The sequence below is a fragment of the Nansenia antarctica genome (genome assembly GCF_963989245.1).
Source record: "Nansenia antarctica genome assembly, chromosome: 15".
NCBI classification, from domain to species: domain Eukaryota; kingdom Metazoa; phylum Chordata; class Actinopteri; order Argentiniformes; family Microstomatidae; genus Nansenia; species Nansenia antarctica.
In genome coordinates this window covers 1,974,001-1,988,871 of record NC_137685.1, presented here as the reverse complement: position 1 = coordinate 1,988,871, position 14,871 = coordinate 1,974,001, and the positions used below count along the sequence as shown (strand labels likewise).

Sequence of the window (14,871 nt, the reverse complement as noted above, 5' to 3'; positions counted from 1 at the left end):
TTCTGTCTCCTCTCGTCTCCTCTCGTCTCGTCTAGACACAGTTTAGTTTTTTAAAGATTCTCCCAAAAGCAAAATGTATAATCTGAATATTCTACTGTGCCTCAAATAACAGGGCCTGTTATCTGTCTCTGTCTGGCACTGTGGAAGTTCAAACGGAACAGAAATAATTTAAAATCAGATCTGAACACAGACTGTTTTCACTTCTAAACCCTCTCAGAACGACAGAAAGCCATCCTTTATTGATACACCACCAGAAGACATAGTCGTCCTTATGACAGCAAGGCTGCACAGTGTTTTCAGACTAGTTGAAGTTGGGGTTTGTGGTGGATTTTATTGGGCAGTGTTTTGGTTAGAGCACACCCTAAAAGCAACATGTTGTCATGGCTGCCACTGACCCCCTCACCCACAGATTAAACCCAAACCTCACAGGCCTGTGTGTGTGTGTGTGTGTGTGTGTGTGTGTGTGTGTGTGTGTGTGTGTGTGTGTGTGTGTGTGTGTGTGTGTGTGTGTGTGTGTGTGTGTGTGTACGTGTGTGTGTGTGTGTGTATATGTGTGTGTGTGTGTGTGTGTGTGAGTGTGTGTGTGTGTGTGTGTGTGTGTGTGTGTGTGTGTGTGTGTGTGTGTGAGTGTGTGTGTGTGTATGTGGGTGTGGGTGTCTGTGTGTGTGGGTGTGGGTGTGTGTGTGTGTGTGTGTGTGTGTGTGTGTGTGTGCGTGCGTGCGTGCGTGTGTGAGGGTGTTGTAAGCGTTGATGGAGGTGGGTGCAGGTGTTAGTTTTTTATTTTCTTTCTTTGGATTCCATTATAGTGTAGCAGTCTAGCAATTTTTTTAGACGTGTGTCTCCCATCTTCCATTTCTTACTTTCAGTAACTTGACACACAAGAAGAACATGTTGATACATGATGTGTTAGAAGTCTGTTTCAGAGTCATTGTCACACAGCTCTCTGTCGCTTGGTTTATCTCCTCCCTGCCCTCCAGTGCCATTGTCATGTCTCCCTTTGGCAGATCTACGATCCCCCGGCTGTCTCTCACTCCTTCCCTGCCTCCTCTCCTCGACACACATCTGCCGTTCCCTCTGTTCTGTCTTTGCTCCTTTCTCTGCTCCCTACTTTATTGTGGCCCCTCGGGGACTCCCTCCCTCCACTCTCTCTTACACAGTTACGGCATGATGCCCTGCAGCTGTGTGTGTGTGTGTGTGTGTGTGTGTGTGTGTGTGTGTGTGTGTGTGTTGAGAGAAAAAGTGTGTGTGTGTCTGGGGGTGGGGGTGGGGGCGGGGGGGTTGCGCACTAGACAGTGTTAGAAAGGAAGTTTGTTAGAATACTCTTACATTGAATTCACTCCATTGTTCATATTGTTCTATCATATTACAAGGCATAGTAGGTAAAGAAGGATCTAGAATTCTTCTGTCAAATGCTAGAAGATGTTGTGACATGTTTATTTAATCAGTCACTCTTTCATAGTAGACAACAACATCTTGTGATGAAAACGCTAAAGGCTTAACTTCTCCAATCGCCAAGAAACACAGACATCACAATTGATTTGTCGATTAGAAGAAAGTGCGAGATATCGTGAGTTTAGAATGATAAGGTTCTATCTCCGTTTAGGCCAGTTCAGAGATATTGAGCTTCAAAGTTTTTACATTCCATTATGTTTTGTGAGATGGAACCTTTGTATTTGTATTAATTACTAACTAAAAAATGTCAACATTTAAAAAAATAACACCACACAGGCATTAATAAACACCTAATGGATCAGATTATGTAAAAAACTAAATTTTGACAAAAATTTAGATAGACCCTTATAATTCTAACGTCACGATATGGTGTGTGTCTCAGTAGTTTAGGCTCAGAGGTCCTAGGTGATTTAGGGTGGGAAGTGGACCTGTGGGGGGGTGGGGGGGTGCTAGGGGAGCCATAATGTGCGCTTGATTAAGCAGCAATGGTTTTGTGGACTCTTCAGACAGATGGAAAGCTGACTGTTCCAAAAGTGAAACCTTAGCCCCGGGGTAGAGGCACGAGAGGGCTCCCGTAAATCATGCGTGCGGGATTCCCGCAAGAAGAGGAGGTGGGTTTGTTTCCACTGCAGCCAGCCGCTTGTATTCGTTTGGACGGCTGTGTTTGTATCTGATGCTCTGTTCTGCTCAAACCTAGGGGAGGTAGGGTGTGGAGGGGGGAGGGAGGGTGTGGAGGGGGGGAGGTAGGGTGTGGAGGGGGGAGGGAGGGTGTGGAGGGGGGGAGGTAGGGTGTGGAGGGGGGAGGTAGGGTGTGGAGGGGGGGAGGTAGGGTGTGGAGGGGGGGTGTGGAGGGGGGAGGTAGGGTGTGGAGGGGGGAGGTAGGGTGTGGAGGGGGGGAGGTAGGGTGTGGAGGCAGGGGAGGTAGGGTGTGGAGGCAGGGAGGTAGGGTGTGGAGGGGGGAGGTAGGGTGTGGAGGGGGGGAGGTAGGGTGTGGAGGGGGGGAGGTAGGGTGTGGAGGCAGGGGAGGTAGGGTGTGGAGGGGGGAGGTAGGGTGTGGAGGGGGGAGGTGGGGTGTGGAGGGGGGGAGGTAGGGTGTGGAGGGGGGAGGTGGGGTGTGGAGGGGGGAGGTAGGGTGTGGAGGGGGGGAGGTAGGGTGTGGAGGGGGGAGGTAGGGTGTGGAGGCAGGGGAGGTAGGGTGTGGAGGGGGGAGGTAGGGTGTGGAGGGGGGAGGTAGGGTGTGGAGGGGGGAGGTAGGGTGTGGAGGGGGGGAGGTAGGGTGTGGAGGCAGGGGAGGTAGGGTGTGGAGGGGGGAGGTAGGGTGTGGAGGGGGGGAGGTAGGGTGTGGAGGGGGGAGGTAGGGTGTGGAGGCAGGGGAGGTAGGGTGTGGAGGGGGGAGGTAGGGTGTGGAGGGGGGAGGTAGGGTGTGGAGGGGGGAGGTAGGGTGTGGAGGGGGGGAGGTAGGGTGTGGAGGGGGGAGGTAGGGTGTGGAGGGGGGGAGGTAGGGTGTGGAGGGGGGAGGTAGGGTGTGGAGGGGGGGAGGTAGGGTGTGGAGAGGGAGGTAGGGTGTGGAGGCAGGGGAGGTAGGGTGTGGAGGGGGGAGGTAGGGTGTGGAGGGGGGAGGTAGGGTGTGGAGGGGGGAGGTAGGGTGTGGAGGGGGGAGGTAGGGTGTGGAGGGGGGGAGGTAGGGTGTGGAGGGGGAGGTAGGGTGTGGAGGGGGGAGGTAGGGTGTGGAGGGGGGGAGGTAGGGTGTGGAGAGGGAGGTAGGGTGTGGAGGCAGGGGAGGTAGGGTGTGGAGGGGGGGAGGTAGGGTGTGGAGGCAGGGGAGGTAGGGTGTGGAGGGGGGGAGGTAGGGTGTGGAGGGGGGAGGTAGGGTGTGGAGGGGGGGAGGTAGGGTGTGGAGGGGGGAGGTAGGGTGTGGAGGGGGGGAGGTAGGGTGTGGAGGGGGGGAGGTAGGGTGTGGAGGGGGGAGGTAGGGTGTGGAGGGGGGAGGTAGGGTGTGGAGGGGGGAGGTAGGGTGTGGAGGGGGGAGGTAGGGTGTGGAGGGGGGGAGGTAGGGTGTGGAGGGGGGAGGTAGGGTGTGGAGGGGGGAGGTAGGGTGTGGAGGGGGGAGGTAGGGTGTGGAGGGGGGGAGGTAGGGTGTGGAGGGGGGGAGGTAGGGTGTGGAGGGGGGGTGTGGAGGGGGGAGGTAGGGTGTGGAGGGGGGAGGTAGGGTGTGGAGGGGGGAGGTAGGGTGTGGAGGGTGGAGGTAGGGTGTGGAGGGGGGAGGTAGGGTGTGGAGGGGGGGAGGTAGGGTGTGGAGGGGGGAGGTAGGGTGTGGAGGGGGGAGGTAGGGTGTGGAGGGGGGGAGGTAGGGTGTGGAGGGGGGAGGTAGGGTGTGGAGGGGGGAGGTAGGGTGTGGAGGCAGGGGAGGTAGGGTGTGGAGGGGGGAGGTAGGGTGTGGAGGGGGGGAGGTAGGGTGTGGAGGGGGGGAGGTAGGGTGTGGAGGGGGGGAGGTAGGGTGTGGAGGGGGGAGGTAGGGTGTGGAGGGGGGAGGTAGGGTGTGGAGGGGGGAGGTACGATGGGGGATTGGCTGGCAGCAGTGAGACAATGTTTGCGGTTCCTCCTGCGGGCGCGACGGGGTCAATGGGGCACATGCATAGACAGCTGTATGCTAATGAGGTGCTGCTCGTGCGAGCGAAACCACGCGACTACACACTGGGCAGGCAGGTGGCGCGGGGCTGTGGAAGCACGCAGGAGTGGAGCAGCACGAGCCTCCTGTTGACATTCGCTGTTCTGCTGCGCTCGCGTGCGGTTGATTGTTTCTCCGTTCCCACGAGGACTTGTCTGTCTGCGGGCGTCATAGCGGAGACACCGGGCATGTTTTGGAGATAAATGAACGGAAGGAATATATATAAATAATATATATATTTTTGTATCGTATTTTATTTATTATTGAGAAGTTGTTGCATGTTTAACTTGAAATATGCTCCTGGATTCTACTCTCCTCAAAATGAAGATATTCAGCAGGTGGGATCACCATTATACACTGGTGAGATATGATACATTTAGTATTTTCCAGTAGCCTAAATGTTTTATAGATTGCTATACATTGCTTATTCGGTCCACTTATGAATTGTGCACATTTCTCTGTGAATAGAAGACAATAGATATAATTAACTAGATAGAAGCGGCATGTGTTGGCCATCATTTTCAATGGGCATGTGCCTCTCTCGTTAGTTACTCTGTCAGGGGAGGTTGTAAATTGTAATTCGGTCATGTTTTGGGTTCATGTTTAGTTCCCGTTCTGCATGTTTGGCACTGAGAGGTTCGTGCGAATTCCGAAAGAGGGAGAGATTGAGGCATCTGGATGCAAACATAGACACTTATTTTCAAACATAAAAAGTATTTCTTAAGAGGGAATGGGTTGTTTATGTGCAGTGTTGTGGTGTTCTGTGGGGGGGGTGGGGGTGTGGGGGGGGTGCACCGTGCACGTGTCAGGACGCAGGAAGCAGGTTGTTGTTCAACCCCTCACCATGTTTACTCAACATCTCAGTAACGTTGTGACACACAAACATTCACCCAGGATGTCAGAGGCGTGTGGATGCCAGCATCAATAACCTCTTAGTTTGTTAGAATGTAGATATTGATCTCATATATAATCCAACTCTACATTGGAGTGTGTGTAGTCTGTTTCTATCTCAGTGTGGCTTGTACGAGTCTAATTGCCCATAATCATTTAATGGGCAATTAGGCATAGTAGGCTATTAATTTAATTTGACTCCCTCAGGTGCTGTGACTGCATATGAGCTGTTCCACCAGGAGTCCAGTCTGTGTAAAGCTAGAGTGAGGTTCTGGGAGAGACATCATAGGTTCTCGTACTCATCTTGACGGGTTGTTGGTCCTCACTAGATATGAGGAAATAGGCAGGCAACAACAAGCATACATATCGCTCTATGTTGCAGTTTAGGAGGTAAAACTTGCTGCTTTGTAACTGTAATTATTTTATCCACTCAGTTCTTCCTGTTGTATTGGTGAATAAAAATAGCAGTCTTTCTAAAAACATCAGAACACACACACACACACACACACACACACACACACACACACACACACACACACACACACACACACACACACACTACCTGGCATATGGAAAAGCCTTGGGGACACACACACACACACACACACACACACTTTCAAACTAAAGACACAGCCACAATAGTGTACCTCAACCCCACCAATCCCTCACCCATGTGTAATGACTGGCGTCTCTGTATCTCATTCTCAGTAGCAGACAACAGAGGTGTCAGATAGTCAGGATGTGACATAAGGGGTTCAGCGATCAATAGTTCAATAGTCTTGTGTGAGTTCAGAACGTGACAGGGGTGGAGGAAGGAACCTTGTTCGTATGATCAAGATCTTTATCAATACACTTGCAAGCACACACAGGCTCAGAGAAGGTCACACATATGCACACACACCGCACAAACTATCGATTGATCTGCCTGTTTGTTTTTATAAGACAATGGATTTTTGTTTTAATTGGGGGGTTAACTGTTAACTGTTCAATCTTCCTCTATATTATCTCAGCTCGTTAGTTCCAGTGTCCACAGCCTCAGAGCCAGGTCATAGTTCACCATGATGCAACCTCCTCTGACTGTAGTCTGGCACACTGACACAGTCTGTCAGTTAGGAACCTTTGTACAGGACACTGGAAGATTGCTCCAGGTCTCTGTTTTGAATGTCAGTTGTTTTGAATATGTGACACGGTCTAATGCTTTGGTCCTCATGTCGGGATCCGATATAATGATCGGACTTTTCTTTAGAAAAATGTGAATACATTTCCGCGTTGTTGAAAATCAATGACGCGTCGCTAGTCAACTAACACAGCTTGTTTTGTGAGCCTGCTAACAATGTAAAGTAGTGTTCTAGTTAACTAGGTAGCAGGGGGGATTACTCACCCAATACATTGCATTGTTGCAGTATTTTGGCTTGACTAGCGAGTTTGTGTTGTGATTCTCTTCTGTGTTTCAAAAGAAAAGTCTGAACATTTTGATTGGTTGCCGACATGCGGACCAAATGATCAGACTGTCACATATTTCCTTTACAGTAGAAGGAGTTTTATGTTTGTGTACACTGAGGCTCCACCTGAGGATTCTCTACTTCTATGAGGAAATGCTCTGAGCATTCGGGGACCATGACTGTAGCTTTGAGCATGTTGGCTAGTCTCTGACAGTAGCTTTGAGCATGTTGGCTAGTCTCTGACAGTAGCTTTGAGCATGTTGGCTAGTCTCTGACAGTAGTCTCTCCCCCTCTGCTCTGTGGCAGGACTTCTCCTACGATGACACCAAGGTGGAGTTCAACGTGGACGCCCCCAACGGCGTGGTGATGGAGGGATACCTGTTCAAGAGGGCCAGCAACGCCTTCAAGACCTGGAACAGGTGAGAGCCTATATAGTTTGAATTGCATCGCAATGATGTCAGCCGAGGGACCGACTGGCGTTTATACTGAGAAGACCAGTACCCCAGCATGGGTTGTGACCGCTTATCCATCTGACTCTGAACCTTTCCCCCCCCAGGCGGTGGTTCTCCATCCAGAACAGCCAACTGGTCTACCAGAAGAAGCTGAAGGTTGGTTGTTAACACACGCTGTTTGTTTTTGTCTGAGATAATTAGGTAGTTAGCTTGTGTTTTGAGTGACACTTCTTCTCTGCCAATCACAGGACTCTCTGACCGTGGTGGTGGAGGACCTGAGGCTGTGCTCCGTCAAGCCCTGTGAAGACAGTGAGAGGAGGTTCTGTTTCGAGGTGGTGTCCCCCACAAAGTAAGCTTGTGTGTGTGTGTGTGTGTGTGTGTGTGTGTGTGTGTCTGTGTGTGTGTATGTGTGTCCGTGCGCTGCTCCTCCTGAGACATCTACTGCCCCCCAGCACTGCGTCTCCTGAAGACCCCCGCTTTTCCCCTCTACTGTGTCCCCTAAAAACTTCTATTGCCCCCCTTGTACTGTTTCTCTGTTTCTCCAGTATATATAAATAAATAAAAACACAACAACCTATGTTTAGAAGAAGGTTTTTCCTTCTATTAATGGCCCCTGAGCTGGATTACTCTTCCTGCTACGACTGGTGGATTGATGATTCACTTGCTCAGTCAAATGTATTGATTGTAAGTCGCTTTGGAATAAGGCGTCTGCTAAATGCCAAAAATGTAAATGTAAATGTGTGTCCTCCTCACACTCCCCTGCCCTCCTCAGGAGCTGTATGCTGCAGGCTGAATCAGAGAAGCTGCGTCAGTCGTGGATCCAGGCCGTCCAGGCCAGCATCGCCTCGGCCTACAGAGAGATCTCTGACAACTACTACATAGAGGTACACAGTCACAGTGGGGCACACATCGTGGCACACATCCCACTCATATTTTTCTTTTTATTGTGATAGAGACAGTAGAGGTTTTGACAGGAAGGATGGGTGAGAGAGAGAGAGAGAAGGGATGACATGCAGGATATGTCCGCGGCCGGAATAGAACCGGGAACCCTGCGGTTACGTGGTCAACGCTTAGTCCACTACGGCCACCTAAGCGCCCCAAATGCAGTGTACTTTTAAGCCTCCATTCATAAAGAAGAATCTAGCATTTTGTCAACAGTCAGAACCAACCCCTCTCCTCCCCCCCTGTCTCCCTCCATAGCGTCTGGACAGGACGGCCTCCCCCTCCACCAGCAGCATCGACTCGGCCAGCGAGCCGCGGGAGCGCGGGGGGCGGGGGGAGAGCATCCTGCATCGGATCCAGACCCTCCCGGGGAACGAGCTGTGCTGCGACTGCGGCCAGGCGGCCCCCTGCTGGGCCTCCATCAACCTGGGGGTCCTGCTCTGCATCGAGTGCTCTGGCATACACAGGTACAGGCGACCGCCCCTCCTGGTGCCCCCACGGTTGAAAAACGTCTCTCTTTTGCCCTTTTGAGTGGCGAAAATGAGAGGACGTGCTCTATTGGTGCCCCTCCAATGGTCTAAACTTGACCATGTGCCCCCACAGTTGAAAAAAGTCGCACTTAAGTGCCCGTTTGAGTGGCGAAATTAGAGGATGTGCCCTATTGGCTGCCCTTCCAATGGTCTAAACTTGACCATGTGCACTGATGGGGTCCCATGTTGTGCAGTAGGTGTCCTTTTTTCCTTTTCGCCCCCCCTGCCCTTCAAACAGCCAGAGTCCGCCACTGCCCTTGACAGAAAATAAAACATTTGAAATGTAGTTTTCTGGTCATGATGCAGGTGCTAATGGACTGCCTCACTTGATAGACGTGAAGAAGACCATGGGCTACTAGGACTACTAGGATAATGGTGAATTTCACAGCTTTCATGTAACTTATGATATGTTTCTGTGTCTGTGGTTTTGTCTCCAGGAGTTTGGGGGTCCACTGCTCTAAGGTGCGTTCGCTAACTCTGGACTCCTGGGAACCAGAACTACTCAAGGTGGGTCTCACTTCCTGGTTGTTTTGTTTTGAGTTCTTTCATCCTTGATATGAAAGACTTTTCTATTCATCTTAATAATAGTTTAAGACATAAACTGATCTACTCTCTTCTTCTCTGTCTCTCCCTGTCCTCTCTTTCTGTCTCTCTTTTCTGCTCTCCCTTTCTCTCTGTACAGCTGATGTGTGAGCTGGGGAACAACGTGATCAACCACATCTATGAGGGGGCGTGTGGGGAGCTGGGAGTGAAGAAACCTGGGCCCTCCAGTCCAAGGTGAGCATATTTCACCAGCTGTACCTGTTAAAGGTCATTGGGGGGGGGCAAAGGAAACTATTAGGACACAGAACCTGTTCCCTCCACTGCTTTTCAACCGACAGGACAAAGGCCCAAGCCCGAATTCACCCCTTCGCCCTCCCCCTCTGTTTTGCCAATATTAAAGAGATGGGTTTTTAGTCTTGACTTGAACATATGTGCTGAGGTTGCATCCCTAATGTAAACTGGCAGTGAGACACAATCTGGAGCATAACATGAGAATGCAGCCTCACCAAATCTCTTCTTTTGTACATGTGGTACACAGAGAAAACCAGCGTCAGAAGACCTGAGAGCTCTATTGGGCTGATATGCTAGCAGAAGACCTGAGAGCTCTAGTGGGCTGATATGCTAGCAAAAGGTCTTTCAAATATTCTGGTGCTGTGCCAGTGAGAGCTTTATAAACAAGCAGAAGGATCTTGAAATCTATTCTGAACTTAACAAATAATAGAACACAACCCAGGGACGTAGAAGCCTGATACACTCTCTCTCCTCTCGTTCCCCAGGCAGGAGAAGGAGATGTGGATCAAAGCCAAGTACGTGGAGAGGCGTTTCCTGAAGAAGATGAGTGGCAGCGAGGCGTTGGTGGAGGGCGAGAGGAAGTCCCGCCCCTGGGGCGTGAAGAAGTGCCAGAGACACAACAGCTCCATCCGAGGAGCTCCCACCGCCCGGCGGAAATACCGCCACGACCGCGGCAGCGCACCGGGCAACCTGTCTGCAGGTCAGAGGTCAAATCCAACACTAGTCTATCAGCCAGGACTGGCTCTCCTTAAAGGGATAGTCCACTCTCAAATCACCTTTCTGTAATTTTCTACATACCATAAGCCACATTCATCTACCCTGAACCCTAACCATCCCTTTAATGATTATTTTTGGTTAACAGTTTTTGCTAGCCCACCTATAGTAACGTTGTCATGCATCCATATTAACACCCATAGCAGATGATAACTAACACACGCCTCCTGTCTCCTGTGTCTCCTGTGTCTCCTGTCCCCTGTCCCCTGTCCCCTGTCCCCTGTCTCCTGTCTCCTGTCTCCTGTCTCCTGCGCCCCACAGCTGCAGCAGCTAAATTCCGTCGTGATTCTCTGTTCTGTCCTGATGAGCTGGACTCTCTGTTCTCCTACTTTGACACCGGCTCTGGCCCTCGCAGTAAGTCTGACCCTGTGTGCGTGCGTGCCAGTCAGTATGTATCTGTGTGTGGGTGACTGTGTCAGTTGTTAAGAGGTGTGTGGGTGTGTGGGTGTGTCTGTGTTGGTGTCCATGTGTGTTTTGGCATGGCTTGTCTAGGTGTTGCTAGGCGGTGTGGTCACTAACGTGTCCATGGCTTGGCGCTCTTTGGCCCCGCAGGTTTGAGCAGTGACAGCGGGTTGGGCGGCAGCACTGACGGCAGCACCGACATCCTGGTGTTCGGCTCGGTGGTGGACAGCGTGACGGAGGAGGGTGAGTGTGTGTAGGAGTTGTCAGTACAACTTGCCCGGACCAAGTAAAACATTCACCGGATTTGTTTGTGCGAGCCCGACGACGCTGCTGGATCCTGGATATGTTTACCTGTTTGCAGGAAGAACAACAGACGGCGCGAGACTAGACTAGATGATCGTGAGTGCAGATATTATCGAAGCGTACGGGTGATCGACAGGGGCGTACGCTTTGATAATATCTTCACTCACGATCATCTAGTCTAGTCTGGCGCCTGCGCCGTCTGTTGTTCTTCCTGCACACAGGTAAACATATCCAGGATCCAGCAGCGTCGTCGGGCTCGCGCAAACAAACCCGGCGAATGTTTTACTTGGTCGGGACAAGTAAAACGGCGTTACTGTCGAACCCTGTTTTCCGTATTTGGCTGTACTGACTTCCTGTACTGAATCTCCCCACAGAGGGGGAGGAGTCAGAGGAGTCCAGTGGGGAGGTGGAGGTGGAGCAGGAGGCGTCGGACCCGGAGGACATGAGGGAACTCCACCCCGGCGCGCTGCTCTACCGGTCGTCACGGTTACGCAACCTGCCGCTCATGGCCGAGGCGCTGGCCCACGGCGCCGACGTCCACTCCTCGCTGGAGGAGGAGGGAAAGACCCCGCTGATACAGGCTGTCATAGGGGTGAGGACACACACACCCACACACACACACACACACACACACACACACACACACACACACACACAACACAAGACCACACTTATACACTCATACTCAAACACACACCCACACACACACACACACACACACACACACACGCACACACACAAGACCACACTTATACACTCATACTCAAACACACACACACACACACACACACACAACACAAGACCACACTTATACGCTCATACTCAAACACTAGTGTACACACTCACACACAGACACAGGCCTAAACATCCTCACATACATACATACCTGGGTTTCCGTTAACCGGCAATTACCGGTCTTTGTCCGGTAAATTTAGTTGAAGTCCGACATATTGAAAAGTCGTCGGACATATTGTCCGGTGAAAATAATTCCCTTTGAATACAATTCGCTAAAGTTCACATTCTGATTCCTTCTATTTTAAAAAAGACGAATATATAGGCTATGTATTTCTTTTATTATGATATGATTTGACACCGGCATGATGATGACTCCTAATGCGAAACAGCCTATGCTATGCGAAACAGCGCACAGGTGCCACATGGGATTGATGCCAGATGGGATTACAGTTTAACCAGTCTATTACCGCTTAAACACAGTAGCCCATTCGGCGGTAACCCATGCCTATCTGGCAACCCTGCCAACCCATCCACCATAGTAATACGGTTTCTTGATTTCCCATCTATGGGTGCGTTCGTAAACACGCTCTGGAAATCCGATCAGCACTCGCGGGACGCCTCTCGTCCAATCGAACGACTCGGTCGCTCTGTGACATCGAAGCCAGCGTGCGCTCCGGCGCTCTCAGAGCGTGTTTACGAACGCACCCCTAGAAGTTTCTAGCCAGCTAGCTGAAGCTGCTACACACACTAGAGCCATGGCGACCGAACGGCAAGTTAAACAACATACTATAAAAGTGACATTGTTTTACTCATTACTCATACATTTGTTGTCATTCAGTTATACAGTTATGTTCTTCCCATTGTCATACTCCCGAGCTAAACGAAATGCCTTCCCAACCAGCGAGACTTATAGAAATGACGTTGTTTTATTGATTTAAAAAAAAGGGTAAAACTGGAAAGAGAAAATAGAAAACTCACATTAATCCCAAACAATTTAACAAACTTCAGTTAACGTAATGTGGAGTCCGTTCATTGATCGATGCTGTCTGTTCAGTTCCCAGTGAGGCGCCCGTTCAGCGCTGGACCCGTTCAGCGCTGGATTTGACGCATGGCATAGCGCGCATCCGTCAAATCATGTTATATTATTATATATTATATAGCTCGCATCTAATCGTATCGGATGAGACATAGACATTAAATGGCATATATAGGCCGCTACACAACAGTAATCACCGCGACAAACAGCTATATTAGATTTGGAGAAGAAAAAAAATATGATTTTGCAAAAAAAAATTTTTATTATATTTTAATATGATGACCGGAATATATCACGTTTGTCCGGTAAATCGAATTCTTCCCGGACACGATGTCCGACGGAAAAATTTTCTAACGGAAACCCTGATACATACATACATACATACGTACGTACACACACACACGCACACATACATACATACATACGCACGCACAGACAGACAGACACAGACACACACAATCATGGACTCATGGAGATGGTTTGTGTTTGTCGTCTCTCAGGGTTCTCTGATAGCGTGTGAGTTCCTGCTCCAGAACGCAGCGGATGTGAACCAGAGGGACATGAGGGGGAGGGGCCCCCTGCACCACGCCACCTACCTGGGACACACAGGGTAAGACTCACCCTAACCCTGGAGGGCCTTCAGAAGAATGTATGTGGAACGGATGGATGGATGGATGGGTAACAGGGTGACATTTCACTTCATTCATTCTTTATTTCAGTCTCTCCTTTCTTCAGTCCTTCAGGTGTTCATCTCTCTCTCCTCCTCTGTGTCTCTGCAGGCAGGTGTGTTTGTTCCTGAAGAGGGGGGCGTCCCAGACAGAGGTGGATGAGCAGGGGCACGACCCTCTGAGCATCGCAGTGCAGGCCGCCAACGCAGACATCGTCACCTTGTGAGTCTCCACAACATCCCTCCACGTGCCCAGATGTGACCCTGATGTCACGCTAATGTCAGGCTAGCGTAACTTTGTGGCAGACATTTTAGTCATTTTAAATTTTTAAATTTTTGGCATTTAGCAGACGCCTTATTCCAAAGCAACTTACAATCAATACATTTGACTAAGCAAGTGAATCATCAATCCACCAGTCGTAGCAGGAAGAGTAATCCAGCTCAGGCCCGGGGCCGTTGATAGAAGGAAAAACCTTCTTCTAAACCTAGGTTTTTTGGGGGGGGGTTTATAGACACTGGAGAAACAGAGAGTACAGAGGGACAATAGAAGTTTTTAGGGGACACAGTAGAGGGGAAAAGCGGTCTGTTGAGAGAGGCTGCACAGGTGTATAACTCACATAGTTCTGCTATGGGTGTTGCTGACATCTACTTCTCTCTCTCTCCCTTTCTCTCTCTCTCTCCCTCCTTCTCCCCCCCAGGTTGCGGCTAGCGCGGATGAACGAGGAGATGCGCGAGGCGGAGGGTCCGTTGGGGCAGCCAGGTCAATACCTCAGCAGTAGCCCCACTGAACAGCAGTACAGGAAATGCATTCAGGAGTTCATCTGCCTCACCATAGAGGAGTGCTAGGGGGCGCCAGAGAGACAAGTCCCTATCACAGGGCATTATACTGTAGAGCGGAGGATGGAAGTTGCCCCTAGATACTGATCTAAAGTCAGATTTGTGCAGTTTCCTCAATGTGATTTAAAGGGGCATTTATTTAAAAGAAAAAAGAAAAAAAATCAATAAGATGTCGCTTTTAAAGTAGGATTTGAGGATTTAAGCTGACCCTAGATCTGTGCCTACGGGCAACTTCTACCCAGTAGTGGGGAAGGGAGAGGATAGGGGGTGGGGGGTACATACATACAACATGCGTATTTTTGGGACCCCCAGTTGAATAGTTTCAGCATGTGTCTATTTTCAATCCGTCGTCCATCTCCAGGTCTTTTAACCGCTACCACATTACTGCTTCTCCATACGACCGTGTCGTCCTGCCATGCTCCATCACACACACAGTTTGGCTCAGTCTATTCAAGGAAGGACAGGATATGTCTGTCCCATGCATTTCGTTAAAGGTTAGGGGTGGGCATCGACGATCGATAATTGATCGATATTTTTTTTTTTTTTTTGTGATCGACCAAATGTTTTATTTTGTGATCGACCAAGATCCTTATCGATCAATTATCGATCGTCGATGCCCACCCCTATTAAAGGTGATCTCAAACGGAAGCTCTTCCTGGTCAGTGGGAGAAGTAGGGCTTAGAGATACAGAGCTTGGGAGACTTGGGAGAAACTGTTTGAACAGTGTTGTGCTGTCGTGGCGTACGGTGACCAGTGATGTGTGTCTGTTACAGCTAGGGAACGGGCCTAAATGTAGGCCCGTTCGATTCTGTGATTACTTGGGGTTAGGAGGGGGAAGGGGGTTCAAGCCGCAGGGCTCGACATTAACGCCGTTTTACTTGTCCGGAGCAAGTAAAACTTTCGCCG

General features: G+C 50.4%; 1 protein-coding gene across 2 annotated transcripts in view; it reads left to right on the top strand.

Annotated features, from left to right (window-relative positions):
* Positions 1 to 14,871, top strand: part of LOC308170775 (arf-GAP with coiled-coil, ANK repeat and PH domain-containing protein 3-like) — a gene marked incomplete at its 5' end in the record, with an annotated part of 88,411 nt that overhangs the window by 65,403 nt on the left and 8,137 nt on the right. For both annotated transcript variants that reach the window (XM_080545614.1, XM_080545613.1), the window contains 14 exons: positions 6,760 to 6,872; positions 7,010 to 7,061; positions 7,154 to 7,254; positions 7,678 to 7,789; positions 8,106 to 8,314; positions 8,815 to 8,884; positions 9,060 to 9,154; positions 9,697 to 9,911; positions 10,247 to 10,339; positions 10,538 to 10,630; positions 11,065 to 11,282; positions 12,962 to 13,071; positions 13,241 to 13,351; positions 13,827 to 13,888. In XM_080545614.1, coding sequence (XP_080401740.1) covers positions 6,760 to 6,872; positions 7,010 to 7,061; positions 7,154 to 7,254; positions 7,678 to 7,789; positions 8,106 to 8,314; positions 8,815 to 8,884; positions 9,060 to 9,154; positions 9,697 to 9,911; positions 10,247 to 10,339; positions 10,538 to 10,630; positions 11,065 to 11,282; positions 12,962 to 13,071; positions 13,241 to 13,351; positions 13,827 to 13,888 — 1,654 coding nt within the window. The remainder of the gene's footprint in view (positions 1 to 6,759; positions 6,873 to 7,009; positions 7,062 to 7,153; positions 7,255 to 7,677; positions 7,790 to 8,105; positions 8,315 to 8,814; positions 8,885 to 9,059; positions 9,155 to 9,696; positions 9,912 to 10,246; positions 10,340 to 10,537; positions 10,631 to 11,064; positions 11,283 to 12,961; positions 13,072 to 13,240; positions 13,352 to 13,826; positions 13,889 to 14,871) is intronic.